The sequence below is a fragment of the Canis lupus genome, chromosome 11 (assembly GCF_003254725.2).
Source record: "Canis lupus dingo isolate Sandy chromosome 11, ASM325472v2, whole genome shotgun sequence".
Taxonomy (NCBI): domain Eukaryota; kingdom Metazoa; phylum Chordata; class Mammalia; order Carnivora; family Canidae; genus Canis; species Canis lupus.
The window spans coordinates 23,434,621-23,449,913 of record NC_064253.1 but is presented as its reverse complement, the minus strand read 5'-3'; the positions used below and the strand labels follow the sequence as shown (position 1 = coordinate 23,449,913).

Below are 15,293 nucleotides of genomic sequence, written 5' to 3'. Positions count from 1 at the left end.
TCTTCCTCCTACATACCCCAGGCTGTACACACTAGCAGGGAAACCAGGTGCCATCAGGACACGAAGTCTCTAAGTGGGTGCTAGGTGGCCACACTATTCTTTAAGGCATCTGTCGCTCCTGAGAGTGAAGTAGGGGTGGGAGAAAGGGGAAAGGGTCACTGCTTGTCTGCAGTGCTCATGAGATTCTGCTTCCATATTAAGCCTCTATAATCCTAATGTGTGGTGAGGGACTTAATAACAAACATTTGCTAATAGTGAAAGGGAATATAAGGGAAGGGAGAAGAAATGTGCGGGAAATATCAGAAAGGGAGACAGAACATAAAGACTCCTAACTCTGGGAAATGAACTAGGGGTGGTGGAAGGGGAGGAGGGCGGGGGGTGGGGGTGAGTGGGTGACGGGCACTGAGGGGGACACTTGACGGGATGAGCACTGGGTGTTATTCTGTATGTTGGTAAATTGAACACCAATAAAAAATTAATTTATTAAAAAAAAAAACATTTGCTTCTCTCCCCCTGGAGCCTCAGATGTGCAAACCTTAGCTCAGGTTAGGCTTGCCAGCACTCAAGAATGGGCCGTAAGCACTCATGACAATGACATGCCAGTGACTGTCTTTCCCAAGGGTAACCATTTTTTAATTGAAATATCCTAAGGGGGTAACAACTGAACAAAGCCATCCATCCTCCAAAATCGAGCTGAGATTTCCTCCTGCATAGAAAACTGTCTTTTAAAGGACAAGTAGATACCTACAAGCAGCCCAAATCCCCTCTAACCAATGGGAACCAGCTTCCTGCATCTCATCCCCTAAAGCATCGTGCACATAACCTTTTCCTGAAGGTTGGAAGAAGCCCCAGCTTTGGTTTCCATTTTTGTTACATTTCAGATCTGTGTGACCTTGGAGAAATCACCTCACTCTGTGAGCCTCGGTTTCCTCATCTATGAATGCAGATGACCTCCCCAAGCTCACCAGGTTTCTGGGAGAATTTAACAAGGTCATTTTGTTAAGGAGGTTAACATGACTCCTGGTCTGCAGGAAATATTCAATACATTTGTTTCTGTGTTTCTTTTTTACCCTTTCTTCCCAGCTCTCAGAGGGCCACTCCACACTGAAGGGGGCTTGTGAGTGGGGACTCACCTACTCAAGACAAATGGAGTTTGAAGGGCATTAATAATTACGTGTATTAATAATGTGGAATCTTTTAAAATAACAGGTTGAGTTGTGTTGTGCTAAAACACAAGATGCACCCTAAGCCAGGAAGACAGTGATCGCTGCCATACCTGTTGAGGGTCTCCCCTGAGCACCATCATAGGAAACTCTCCACTTCCAATCACCAGCTTATACTTTGACCCCATACGTACATTTTTCAACTGATGAATCAAGAAACTAAAGAACCCTTAATTCTTGAACTTTTCCTTAAAAGAGCAACAAACTTTAACTAGATCCCCTTGACTTGTCTCAGCCTGAAAATTTGCAGAATACTTCTGAATTCTATATTCAAGAAGAATTTTAGGGGCACCTGGGTGGGTTGGTCAGTTAGGCATCTGTCTCCAGCTCAGGTCATGATCCTGGGGTCCTGGGATCGAGCCCTTGCCTCAGGTTTCTTGTTCAGCGGGGAGCCTACTTCTTTCTCTGCCGCTGTCTGCAGCTTCCTTTGCTTGTGCTCTCTCTCTGTCAAACAAAATCTTTTTATTTTTTAAAAAGGGAGAATTTTAGATAGCTGGGTATCTGGGTTTCTTAGGTTTTGTGCTTTTTCCCCATGAGAACTAGCTCAGGACAAAGTTGATTTTGTTTGGGTTTTACAGTTGAAGGTGAAAGGAGCATTACTGAGTCCCAGGAAAGGCTTTATATACATTCTTATAACTCGGGTAGCCTGGCTTAGGGGCCAGAAGGATGTCAAGGAGAAATCTAGTAGATATGCAAACCTTAGCTCAGGTTAGGCTTCACTAAATCTAGCAGATATGCACTTGAACTGCTAATATGGCAAGATCCAGGCCTGTCTGACAGAGAGCAGCATGAAGGCAACTTGCTCACTAACTGTTCAGCCGAAATAAGATCATGATTCAAAGCACAGAGCCAAGGAGACCAGCTGCCCAAGGGCCAAGGAGGGGGGCAGGGAGCAGCAGTGGCCTACAGGTGACGTAGGGCTCACCGCAGAGAGCCTTTGCTAGGTTCAGTTAGAGCCCTGGACTCACGAAGCCTGGAGACACGGGAGAGGTGTTCTGGGGTCGTTCTTGGCCATTAAAGGCACTGACAGAGCCTGCAGCTGGTGCAAGAATGTGCTAAATCCTTCCCTGTGCCCTCAGCCACCCACTTCCCTTGGCTTACCAAAAGCTTTTTTTGAGCCCATGTAGTCAGAGAGAACTTAGCAACCTGCCTGACCACACACAGCACCGCCAAGGACAGAATTCAGGTCCCTTCCATCTAGAAAGTGCTGCCTCTGTCCCCCGAGTCCCCGGGTGTGAGCAGGTCATAGGAAGGGATGAGCACGGAGCAGGGAATCCCTCCCTCTCTGCCAGATTCAGAAATCGCAGCTCTCCGAGTATTTCTACATCCTGTGATTGTCCAGCAGCCCTCCAGCAATTAGCCAGCAAAATCCCAAGTTCACCTCCTGCGGTCTTTTTCATGCTTGGCTCTGCTCTTGGTATCTCTTGTTTACTCCTACCTGCTCATTTGCTTAAAGAACCTCTATCTGCACAATACATGGGAGCCACAGGAAGTCCTTCCCCTCCGCCGTGACTGGCGGCACAGAGTCAGGCTTTCAGGGAAGTGGTATGTTGGCAAAACCTCCTGAGGCCCGCCTGTATCTCTTGTTGCCTCTGGTAGAAAATTTCCAGGTCAAGTGGACTTACCCAGCCTGGTCCGGACTCTGTTCTAAAGGAGAGGACAGAACTGGCTAAGGTCACAAAAAAGGTCAGGGTAGAGTCAGGCATAGGACCCTCAAGCAGCACCTGTGGATCTTAGATGATTCTCTCTCTCTCTCTCTCTCTCTCAACCCCTGCCTTGGCTTCCCACTGAGTGTCCTGTTCTTGCATCCCCAGGGCAGGATCATCCTAGTGCAGAGGTTAAACAGGGACAAGCCCAGGTCCCCCCATCAGGCAAGGCACCCTCAGAAGAGAGGCACCAGGCATGGGAGCACTCCCAGCTGCTGACCAGGTGCTCCGCAGGAGCTGGGCACCAGACATCCCCATGTGAGATGCTTCTGTCCTTGGCCAGGCTTGTCTGATCCCTTCCTTGTGTTCCCATTTCAGAAAATCATGAAGCGGCTCATAAAAAGATACGTCCTGAAGGCCCAGGTGGATAGAGAAAGTGATGAAGTCAATGAAGGTGAGCGATGGGTCCTTTTCCTACAGGTAGACAGTGAGGTGCAGTCTTGCTCAGCTAAAATCGAGGTGGTGTTGGCAGGACTGTGCTCCTGTCTGGAGGCCCCAAAGGTTGGGGGGTGCTCGTGTTCCTTGCTGGTTTGGGTGTGGGCTCAAGTAGGTTCCACGAGGCTGCTGTGGGATGGAGTTTTCTGTCCCTGCAATGGCTGTTGGCTGTGGCCACCACCCCCTCCATCAGCTGCCGACAGGCCCCTCATCTCAGAGCCAGCACTCAGTCCCCAATCCCTTCTCTAGCTGCCACATTCCTTCCTCTTCTGTCTTCATGTCTCTCTGACCCTCTCATGCCTTCCTCTTTCACTGGTAAAGACTCATGATTAGACTGTATAATCCAAAAATAATCTCCCTATTTAAAGTTGGCTGATGAGCAACCTTAATTCCAACCTTAATTCCACTGGTAACCCTGGTTCCCTTTGCCATGTAAAGTGACTGTACTCAGACTGGATACCAGGGATTAGGACCTGGTCATTATCGGGGGTAGGGGTGGGGGTGGTAAAAATCCTACCTACTGCAGCGATGGTGGCCTTGAGTCCACCTCATGACCTATGGGTACAGGACAGCCCAGAAGTCCTCATTCCCTGGGTGCACACACAGAGAGCTGTAAGCAGACAGGACCCCTTCAGATCCTGCCACCACCCTGTCTCACTTCCAGGCTCTCAGAACCTGACAGCCAGCAGTGCCTCTCTAAGCATTTCCCCCACCTCAGAATCCCTTGTTAAAAATGCACATCCCAGGCCACACCTAGGTGTGGCACCTGGGGGCTGTGCATTTTGATTAAAGCGCCAGGTCATCCAGATGCATACCGAGGTTTGCAGGCTACATTGCCTTCACTACCTGGGTGATTTTCCAGTCCATTTTGAGCAGTTACTCTTAAGTAAAAAGCAAATTGCCTTATACCAGGTCATTAATCTTCATGAGACACACAGGACAAATATTTGCTACCTCAAAACAGCCTCCTCCATGAATGAAGGCACCAAGTGTCCCCCTGGCTCAGGCCCCAGGGGCCTCCTGGAAGAGCCTGGTCACTCAGTGACCCTCTGCCTCCTCCCAGAGCATCCAGCATGCAGCCTGAAGATGAGCAGTGGCTGGACTCACTCCTGGGCTGACATGTTCCAGGGGCCAGCAGCAGCCATCCAGCCACCCCTATGGTTGGGTCTCGAATTTAACAATGCTAGTGGCCTGCCAGCCACCTCGAGCAGTGTGTCGCCGTGATTACAGACGGCTGGGTTGCCAGGCTTCATGCCACTAGAATTATGCCATGCAACTGGAGCTCACTAAAGCACTGATGAAAAGCAAATGGGGTGGATGCACGTGTCAAAACTGGCTAAAGTGTACCTTTAAGATCTCTGCATTTTCTGTACATGGCACATAAGGAAAAAATATATAGGAATAGCATGTTCCCAGGCACCAGGCTCCCATTTGAGGCATGTCCAATATCTATAATATCAGAAAAGAACATTTCTGAGTCTTCTTTATAGTTAATTTAGGGATTTCCACAGCCCAAGCCCAGGTGGATTTGTACCCCGTGGCTCACTGTGGAAACAAGTGCAAGTTCCCACCTGGTGGCCCCTTGCTGTGGAAGGAGAGTGGCCTCGGTGAGGCAGCGCTGCCCACGGGGTCTGGGCGGACCCTAGCTCTGTCAGGCCGCCTGGCTCGTGGCCACATGCACTGTGCTGAGCCGGGCCCTGCACACTTGGAGCTTCTCCTCTGCAGAGAGCAGTGACGGAGCAAAGCACGGAGCATCGCGACGATTACGTTCCAGTTACTGAGGGCGTTCCTGGGAGTCCTGAAGTCTGCCTTTAGTGGCTCCAAAGCCAGCATGCTGTCATGGTAGGAGAGAGGTGCCAGGACTTCACAATCCTGACCCTGACTCCTCCGTCTGCCTGAGAGCCTTCACGGAGAGCTCCACCAGGGTGGAAGGAGGAGGGTTTTAGATGGATGGACATGTCCTTCAGTGGTAGGAGGCAGGGGGACCTAGGTCACAACGCTGTCCCCTCCTTGGGCTGGAGCAGCATCCTGACTGTGCTGGAAAGATGCCCGCCCCCAACGTACGGGGAGCGAGCCCTCTGTGCCTGCTCACACTCACCCAGAGCTCCTCTGTCCTTGCAGGTGAACTGAAGGAAATTAAGCAAGACATCTCCAGCCTGCGCTACGAGCTTCTGGAAGAGAAATCTCAAGCTACCGGTGAGCTCGCAGACCTGATCCAACAGCTCAGTGAGAAATTTGGCAAGAATTTAAACAAAGACCACCTGAGGGTAAACAAGGGCAAAGACATCTAGCAGCCCGCGTGGGCACCTGTGACTTCTACCAGCATTCCCAGGCCAGGACGGACCTCCTAGCCGCCAGCCCTGGCAGGGGAGGGTCCTGGGCCCACGCCTCGAGGATACCAAGAGGACCCTCTGGCTCCGTCCGTCCGGAGTGGACATGCTGACGGGGGGGGGGGGGGGGCAGCGTTGTGGCCTGCCTTGACCCGGAACTGCTGTGAATCTGGGCTGTTGAGGAAGAAAGGCCAGCAAAGGGGTGGGGGGAAGGAATGCCCCACGGACACGTGTGAGACCTTTGGTCCAGTAGCCGTGATGCACGTCCCTGTGGCCAGTGCAAGAAGAGGCCTTCTTGGGTGCACAGTCGTGCCCCCCCACCCCACCCCCCGCTGCACAAGGACCGCATCTCTGCATCCGAGGAAGACAAACCACCTCACCCCATGCCCCGCCCCCTCCTCACTCCCCGACCACCACCACACCCCCCACACCCCCGCAGCCCACACACATCCAAACAGAACCGGGAGGTGACCTGTGATCTATTCTTAAGTGCCAGACGAGAACACAGATAGCCTAATAGCAAAATAATTTTATTTGTTTATAAAAAAAAATTTAAAAATCCTAAATCAAAAATTGTACTGTAGGTAGCACTGTTTAGAGAAAAACAACAAAATCCAAATGATGTATTTTTACCTTTATTATCTTGTATTTACTATTTTTACCTAAAATGGAAAGAAAATAAAATTACCTCATAATATAGCCTGGGGATTGTATGTCAATGTGCCGCCCTCCTGCCGTCTGGTGGCCCGACTGGTGGCCGGTCTGGAGGTGGCCTCAGAAGCCCATGGGTCAGCACTTCTCTGGGAGGGGAATGGGACAAGTGTGAGGGGGTCCCAACCCCCAAGATCATGAAGCCGGGACCCCTCCTTTCCTGCCCTCTTCCTATCCTCAGACCTAATGAGCCCAACCCCATCAAAGTTACAAAGGAGGCCCAGAAAAGGGTGAGGGAAGCAAAAATCTCCTCCGGCCCACTTCTCGCCCTCTCGCCCTATGTGGGAGGGGAAGGGGTGCAGGCAAAGCACCCCCCCACGCCCACCTCTTTCTCAAGGAGCGACCTTGTGTGTGTGAGCCCGGAGAGCGGCCGCCAGAGGGAGCCCCGGTCCCAAACAACACCGGTTCCAGAGCAGGTTGGAGGCACTGCTGTGGGATACGGAGAGAGGCCCTGGCCCCAAGAAGACACTTACTAGTCACCCTAGCCACACACGTGGAATGAGTACTTGCTGGGCACCAGGTCCGGTGCTGAAAGCTCTGCCGGCATCTGCCCACTGAAGCCTCACACTGCAACCCTGTGAAGAGAAAGCAGCTCAGAGTCACAAATCCAGGTGCTCTGCAGACGCCCAGGGAGGGCAAAACATGTATGTGCGTGTATGTCTTACACACACACATGCATGAGGGGGCTTGTGTTTCACAATACCCAGTGTATCTCCGGAAAGCAAACTTTTTTTTGTTTTGTTTTTTGTTTTTTGTTTAATCCTGTTCTAAGAAAAGAGCAGATCAGATGGGAAAATAAACCAAAGTGAAGTCGGTTGGCACCACTGAGGCAGGGGGAGAGCCATGACGGAGGGGGCAGCTGAGCCCTACCCGAAGTGCCATAGACACTCGGCCCAGCCAACTATTGCCGTAAAGAATACAGGATCGGCTTTGCTAGATCTTCCCAATTTCTGGTGGGGGGCGGGGGTCAGAGGAAAGCCCACATTTGTTGGGCCCCCAGCAGCCAGGGAAGGGAAGGCTAGGGAAGATGCCCTGAAGTGTGGCTTCACACCCGGGTGGTCTGGCACCACCACCCAGTGCTCCAACAAGAGAAAAAAGAGGAATGCCCCACAGGTGCCAGGGGCATGCTGTATGCTCACGGTCTAGGAGCTTTTCACCTGGAATCCTTAGATGAATTTCAAAAAAACCTGCAAATCCTCCCGTGCCCATCAGGTTGTGTACCTGTCTTTGTGACGGGACACTGTTCTGACTTTTCCCAAATACTCATCCATGACCCCCCAAGACTGCGGATGACGACAGGATTCATTCAGCAGATATTTACCGAATCCCTTGCGAAACACTGGGGATGAGACACATAAGCATCCAGAGGTGGGGGTGAGGGGACTTCCTTTTTAAGCTTGGACTCTGAATAAGAAAGCTGACTGCTTTGTAAGAAGAGCAATTGATTTATCCAGGGGACAAATTACCAGCACTTCTGGAAGATTTCCTTTCAGATCCCTCACTTATCTCCATAAGAATGCTAATAAACGCTTCGAAGAGGCATTATTCAATTTCCCAATCTGCCTTTAACCAGAGGCAGGTGGCAACCCCGTTTTCAGATCCTGGGGTGCCCTATTCCTCTCAAACCTAAGCCTCACATTTTCCCTTTACGGGGATAAAGGAAAACAAGTCCCAATAAGTCATTAAAAACTGAAAAGGAAAGCTAGCACCATCGTCAGGCTTCGGAGGCCGTGTCTGGGAGGTAAAGGTGGTCCAGGAGTGGGCTCACGGCTGCCAGAGAGAGGTGGTGCAGAGAGGGGCCTCGCTTTCACGGAAAGCTGTTGGAGAGGCGTGGAACCGAGGGCTGGCAGGGCTATCAGCTGGAGCTGAGGCAAGAGCTAGTGATTTTCCAGGCACTGACAGCCTCCCTCCCTCACCCCATCTCCCTGGCTCCTGTTGCACTAACCAGGTGAGAGAAGCAGCTCTTGGAGAAACAAAGCAGGTGAGTGAAGAGTGGAGCAGGAGAGGGGCTCACAACAGAGGAGGAGAAAGAGCCCAAGCCCTCCCTGAAGAGTCCAGGGACCTCCGTCCTCAGGCTTGCCTGCTTCCCACAGCACCCCCTCATCCCCCAGCACAGGCTGCACGGCTGTCCTTGTGTAAGACTCTAACTTTCACATATTCGTGTAGCATCTCCCTGCCCTGCCTGCCAGCAGGAGGACCGTGGGGGCGGCTGAGCCTGTTTTGTTCCCACTGCTGGCTAGCACAGAACCAGACAGTAGCCCCCCAGGAAATCCTGGCCAAGCCCCAGTTTTCTACAATTCCTTCAGATGGCACCGCTGGGCTCTGAAAATCTAGTGAGTTTGCAGGAAACACAAGCCTTCCCCTGCCACAGTTCTGTGCATGCCAGCAGAACCCTGCGGCCCCTTCCCTCCCGGCCACAGCATGGCCTTCATGGCCTCCATGGCCCCAGTTCCAGCACCTTCTATGCTCTGGAGCTGCTTCCCACCAGGCCTGGAGCACACAGCCACCAGGGGAACCACTGCTGAAGCAGTCAGTTCTCCAGCGACTTGTCACCTTCTGATGGCTCCTAAGAGGACTCGACAAATCCTAGTGACACTTCTTGGACAAACACCCTCCCCCCAAGTTAGGCCCCAGCACAATTCCTAAAGGACACGGCGTGCTCACACACTGGAGGAAGCCCTGCCCGCCTCCCCTGCTGTCCGCCCGTCACAGCGTCTCTCTCCCTCCCGCAGACACGGGAAGACAAAACACCAACCGACCGACAAACCCTGGGTGAGGGGACATTCCCGAACGCGAGGGCAACTGTGCAGAAGCTCCTCCAAGTGGGGGAGGCGGTGGGAGCCAGCTCCGGGCGGCCTACCCCCAGGAGGCCGAGACACCTTGCCCTGCTAGAGCCAGAGTCTGGTTAAAAATAAGCAGCCCAGGGCCGCCACTCCTCAAAGGGCTCATTACGCCTTATGTCAAGTGTGAGTGTGTGAGTGTGAGGCCCGCAGAGGCTGACAGGAATTAGGAGTTTGATCCTCTGAGGCAGGGAGGCGACGCCCCCATTCTATGTTTATCCGCATCTTCCCCTCATCCCTTGGAGAGTGAGTATGCCGGAGGGAAGGGCCTGCAGGAGACCAGGGCTGTAAACCAGCTCAGGCAGCAAAATCCCTGCTGCCTCTGGTCTAGGACGGGCAGGGGCCCAGGCTGACCCCCCTCACCCCGGGCCTTGCAAGCAGAGGCCACCTGAGCCGGCGCTGCCTGGAGGAGTCTCTGCCGACGCCTTGCCGGGGGTTTCTCCCCTTTGCTTCCCCAGTCAAGCAGCTGGGAAGCCCCCTCCTTTCAGGGAAGCAATGACACAGACACAGGAAAAGAATAACAGTGTCCGGGGCTTGGGTTTCCTGAGGCTGGAGTCTTTCAGGAAGGGAGAAGGCTGAGGGAAGAATCGCAGATTTGGGAAGAAGTGGTGTTTGAGGAGCACAGGGCTCTCTCCTGCCCAGAAAGGCCTCCCTGCAACGGGGGAAGAAAGGAAAGGAGGCCGGGTCCTGAGACACGACAGTCAAGGCAGCCTGGCCCTGCCTGTGGAGGAAAAGCATTCCACACCCAGAGACATGAGGACCGCAACTGGGAGGCCTCATCCTCGTCCAGCCCAGCCCGGGCTGCACCCCCATCCACATCCAGGGAGGCAGGTGGAGGAAGAAGGACGCCCCCCCCTCCCCCAACCCTGGCAAGGGCAAAGTGCACTCTCCTTAGGGTGCTGTTAAAAAGTGCGGATTCCATGTCCTCAGACTAAGAGCCCGCTGTGTCTGGACAGGGACACAGTGGCAGCCCTGCTGACTGACCAAAGAGGCTCGTGGGTCCCGTGGAGCTGACCCCACACAACTCAGGCCAATGCCCGCCCTGCCCTGGCAGTGCATTGATAAGGACAAGGCAGAAACAAGTCTATCCTGACACTTTCTGGTGTCTGAACACAGGTACAGAGCCCCGCAGAGTAGACGACATTTCCAACGTTGCCCCTTCCACCCCAACCACAGCTGCACATGTGCACAGATCAAGCCGAGGGAAGGCAGGGCAGAGGGAGGGCAGAGGAGGAGCAGAGGAGGGGGGCAGCAGGCAGGTCCTGGGACACATAGGCTTTGTGCTGCTCATGAACCCCATCTACAGGCACAGGCCAGCACCCGACCCCCACTTAGCCGCCCCAGAAAGGAACACGGCCCTATGCAGGGCCTTAAGGCTCCTGCCCTGAAACGTATATACATGTGGATGGTGGGAAAGAGCCGCCCTTCTTTCCTGCCGGGGGCCGCTGAGCAGGGGAACAGGAATCTGAGACACCAGCAGACCCCCCTTACCTCTTAGATAGAGCCTGTCTGGGAAGGAAGCCAGACAGAGGTGAGGCGGGCAGGAGTGGGGAGAAGCAAAGGAGGGAGGGAGGGAGGGGAGGAGGGAGACAGAAAGGAGTGAGGAGAGATGGATCGGAGAAGGGAAGAGGCTGCACAGTCTCACCCGTGCCCACCCTTTTTAAAGAATTTATTCATGAGAGACACACAGAGAGTGGCAGAGACACAGGCAGAGGGAGAAGCAGGCTCCACGCAGGGAGCCCGACGTGGGACTCGATCCTGGGACCCCAGGGTCACTCCCTGAGCCGAAGGCAGTCGCTCAGCCACTGAGCCCCCAGGTGCACACCCCCACACCCACCCCCCTGCCCGTTTTCCCGCAGCTCTTCCTTAGAGCAGGGGTACTGTTCCAGAAGCCTTCTCAGCTCCACAGGCCCATAAACCCCCGCTGTCGATGAAGCCAGTGTGCAGGGGGTTTCTTGACGTCCTTCACAGTCCTGGAGCCCTGAGGGATGCAGGAATGACGTCAGGGCTTCCTTGCCCCACCCCCTCCCCTGGGGCTGTTCGCTGTTTCTGTGGTTAGAGGAGCAGAGCCAAAAAACGGAGATTTGTCTTTCTGGAGAGTCAGTGAGGTTCTGACTAAAGGTGATGGCTTCGGGCCAGCGAAACTGACGAAGAGCAAATCTGCAAGACCCTGGACCGAGGGCCACTCGCGGGCCCAGGGGACACGTGCCCCTCGGCATTGGAAGAAGAGCGTGCTCCTGGCTCTGAAGGATCCCGGACCGGCACCCTGGGCATCCCCGGGATGGACTGTGGCCCTGAAGGCCCCTCTCAGCAGCTGTGCGGGCAGCACGCGGCGGGGAGTCACAGGGCCGGGACGCGGCAGCCAGTTGGGAACTAGACGTACCATTCTTGTGGGGGGCGGGGGTCACCCCTCAGAGATTCTAGAAATGATCAGGAGACACTTTGAGGAGGACCAGATTCTGCTGACAAGGCTCCTGCTACAAACAGAAAATACAGAGCCTTATCTTGTAGGTGCAGGCGACGAAGCAGGGATTCGAGTTACATAAACACAATTCAGCATTAGATGGGGGCTTCTTCGCCTTCCGGGAGCACGGATGGCGGGAGCAGCGTGAATCCCAGCAGCTATCCCCCTGAGTCTAGGGGCTTTCAGGCCGGCCGTGCCGGGGGAGCAGCCCCGAGCCGGGGCAGTCCCAGACGGAGAGGGGAAGTAAGTCTTTGGATCATTTCAGTGACAGAACAGAACGGAGCCCCGGGGGTTTCCTGCTCGGCTCCAATCAATCGCAGGACAGACAACCCAGCCAAAGGAGCCTCTGGTGCTTTCCCAACTAAATCAGGGCCCCTCACAGCCTGTTGAGCCCTCCAGAAGGTGAACATTTCTCAGAGCCGAGCTGTTTTTTTTTTTTTTTTAGACACATCTTTACATAAAGACGCTGCGAGCATCATCACTGTCTGTCACCAACAGCGTGAACAGAATGTGTACTGTGCGCGTCCGCAAAGGCCGTGGGGGCTGGGGCCGGGCTGCTTCCCGTAACATTTCCCCTCAGCCGTGCCTGCTGAGTCCTGGGACTCCTGAACTTCCGTGTCCCCAAGCACCAGCACACTGAGGCTGCACAGACAGGACGGTATAGATCAGTATTCTGGGCACTGTAGACAGATCTTCAGTTCTTCTCCCAAAGGACAGAAATACCATTTTCCTGATTCTTAAAGGCCTCCCAGACTGCTCCTCTCTCTGCAGACACACGACATGAAAGATTCAGCCTGACGAGAAATGTAAGAGACCTCTTCTGGAAAACAGCTTGTGGTCCGAGGCAAGAGCACAAATGTGAGAGGAACCCACAAAGCCTGTCAGTCCACACACAGCCCAGGTGTGCATCACCCGCAGGATCACAGGGCAGGGGCCCGTAGAACCGTGAAGAGACCCAAGGCGTCCCAAGCCCGAGGGTGCTGTCTGTCGCCCCTGGTGCCCACCACACACAGTCAGAGAGGAGGAGAGGGCCATGAAGGTGAGAAGGGCCTGGGTCCCATGCCCCCAGCAAGAGGCGACAGGAGGCAGAGGCAGGCACGTGGCCACATGGGCCACCTGGCAGCAGCCCAGGCAGATGAGGAGGGGCAGCAGGTCTGCAGCTCCATGGACATGGAACCCCTGGGAGCCCTGGGCAGGCCCTCCCCCAGAAAGAAGAGGCCAGAACCCATGTGAAAGAGGCAGCTTCTGTGTGAAGATGTGTGACTTCACAGTAAAACGAAGAGAGAACTGCTTACCTGCCAGGCCTCAGAGTCTCCTCCAGCACCCAGGGGCCAAAACCACCATCAGCACAGAGTGGAGGAGCATGGGTCTGGGTGAGCTTCCCGAGTCACACCGCGGGCCTCCCAGCCCAGGATCTGGCCAGGCCGCAGGACAGGTGCCAGCAGCAGAGAGGGCAAGGGGGCACAGAGATGGGGGCAGGCCGCTGTCCTGCTCCACAAGGTGTTTGGTGACCTCCTAAGAAACAAAGGAAAATGAGGTTTCCGTGGATAAAAACAGTGACCCCAACGTAACCTGCTCAAGGGTCCTCCACCCCTTGCTCACTCCCCACCCATGCCCACCCTGGCTTGGTCACGCGACCCATGTGAACCAATGGGACGTGCACATGCACTCTGCTCCGGAGGCCTGATACGCACTTGCCCCCTGGGGCTTCTAGAAAGCCAAGGCTGTGTCCTGAAGAAGCCAGGCTACTGAATGCTGAGAGGCCACGTGGAGAGGAACCCTGGAGCATGAGAAGCTTCTGGACTGTTCCAGCCTAGCCAAGCTCCCAGCTGAGTGCAGCCACAGAACACACTCGCTGGGTGAGGAAGAGCTGCCCAACTGAGGACTATCAATCCTCATGACAGAATCATGGGAAGTCATGTTTGCAGGTGCATATTACCCAAGCTGTAGAGTAACAAAGGGACTGTAGGTGGTCCGGGAACTTTTCACACCATGTGCAGCCCAACCCCAGGAGAGGAGCCCATGTAGTCACCCCGGGAGGGCGACCCCAGGAGGGTGACTGAACCCCAAGTGCCTCGATGCACAATGCCTTAGGAATGCACCTCTGCTAGTATTAATCAAGCCACAGGCAGGGTTCCCAATGACCTGGACCAGCTTGATTTCACCCAGAAAGAAACCCTGTGTCTGAGCACCAACAGAAACCTCCACAACAGGGGTGCCCGGTGAGAAGTGAACATCTGCTGTCAGCTCAGGTCATGACCCAGAGGTCCTGGGATCGAAACCCACGTCAGGCTCCCTGCTCAGCAGAGTCTTCTTTTCCCTCTCCCTCTGCCCCTCCCCTCACTCATGCTATGTCTCTCTCCCTCTCTCAAGTATAAAAGAGGAAAGAAGAAAGAAAGAAAGAAAGAAAGAAAGAAAGAAAGAAAGAAAGAAAGAAAGAAAGAAAGAAGAAGGGAGGGAGGGAGGGAGGGAGGGAGGGAGGGAGGGAGGGAGGGAGGAAGGGAGGGAGGGAAAAGAAAAGAGAGCCATCCAGCCCCAAAACCACTCTGGCCTCTTTGGGGGAGGATGCTGCCAGTGGGTGCAGCCATCCTCTCTGCTCACACGCGACGTGTGAAGCCCCGTGGCCTCCGGGGCGCTGGGAGACAGCAGGCTCGCTGGAGACAAAGGCCGCAAGCCTGGCAACAGTGAAGTGGATCGGTGAGATTTTAATAAGAGCAGTGGCCAACACGGAGGTGATGTCACAAAGCCGCCTGTGAATCACTGCCCGGCAGACAATGGGTTTCCAACCTTACAGGTGTCACAGCGCCTTCACGTCCTGACCTTTTTTAATTAAAATAACAACCTAGCAAAGCGAGCTGAACAGAACTCATTATTGCTTTTGCAAAGAAAGAATTTAAGTAGTGTAGGAGTCCCAGTGAACTGGAAATTCAACCCCTGGGCCCCTGAGCACCATGACCCTGGCTGGCTGCTGGGTGGGTCCCTGTGAACACAGCTGAATGGGCGGTCAACCCTCGGGTGGGACACCAAGTGTGGGAGTGTGTGTGCCCTCCTGGAGGGCAGCCTGAAGGAGGAGGCATGCTCCTTGCAGAGTATTTCTCCCTGTGGTCCTAGAACCTCCTGCCTCAGGAGGACAGCTGTCCTCCTGCCCTGGGACACTAATTAGTAATGCGGACCTACAGATTGGGAGCAAGGCCTAGGAATCTGTATCTGAGATGCTCCCAGGTGACTCCAGGGGTCAGCCCTATTCTAATGCTCTACACAGAGGTCCCTTCACTACATGGGCATGGTCATCAGGTTTCTGGACTGGCAGGAGTGGAAATGGGCTGCAGCCTCAGGGTCCAGTGCTCTAGCAGACTCTGAGGTCTTCACCCAGACGGGGCCACCGATCGAGTTTTGGAAGGCTCTCTAGGATTTGGGCAGGAAGTACTGGGGAGACACCAAGAGAAAAAATGGTCAGGGTAAGAAGTTCAATCCTCTTCTACCCTATGCTGCCAACCCATTATTAAACACCGTCATTATGAAGCAAACTCTTAGGAAAAGGACGGGAAACACTAACAAGGGTTTGGGGTAATAACCTTCTGGGG

The 15,293-nt window shown here is 54.2% G+C and overlaps 1 protein-coding gene and 1 long non-coding RNA gene across 4 annotated transcripts in view; one reads left to right on the top strand and one right to left on the bottom strand.

The window, feature by feature from the left end:
• TRPC7 (transient receptor potential cation channel subfamily C member 7) overlaps nt 1-5,818 on the top strand; it is a 143,470-nt gene extending 137,652 nt beyond the window's left edge. Inside the window, exons 13-14 of the mRNA XM_049091931.1 lie at nt 3,248-3,323; nt 5,486-5,818. Coding sequence (XP_048947888.1) covers nt 3,248-3,323; nt 5,486-5,655 — 246 coding nt within the window. The 3' untranslated portion in view covers nt 5,656-5,818. The remainder of the gene's footprint in view (nt 1-3,247; nt 3,324-5,485) is intronic.
• Nucleotides 5,819-6,260: 442 nt separating this feature from the next.
• LOC112650089 (uncharacterized) lies at nt 6,261-14,466 on the bottom strand. Of its 3 annotated transcripts, XR_004803818.2 has the most exons (4): nt 14,311-14,466; nt 13,005-13,224; nt 6,879-6,980; nt 6,261-6,494 (listed from the first exon to the last, which is right to left on the bottom strand). It is a non-coding gene; the product is annotated as an uncharacterized LOC112650089 (long non-coding RNA). The 3 variants fall into 3 exon arrangements; XR_004803819.2 differs by lacking the exons at nt 6,261-6,494; nt 6,879-6,980 and adding an exon at nt 11,620-12,503; XR_007413963.1 differs by lacking the exons at nt 6,261-6,494; nt 6,879-6,980 and adding an exon at nt 11,620-12,474.
• Nucleotides 14,467-15,293: the final 827 nt, after the last annotated feature.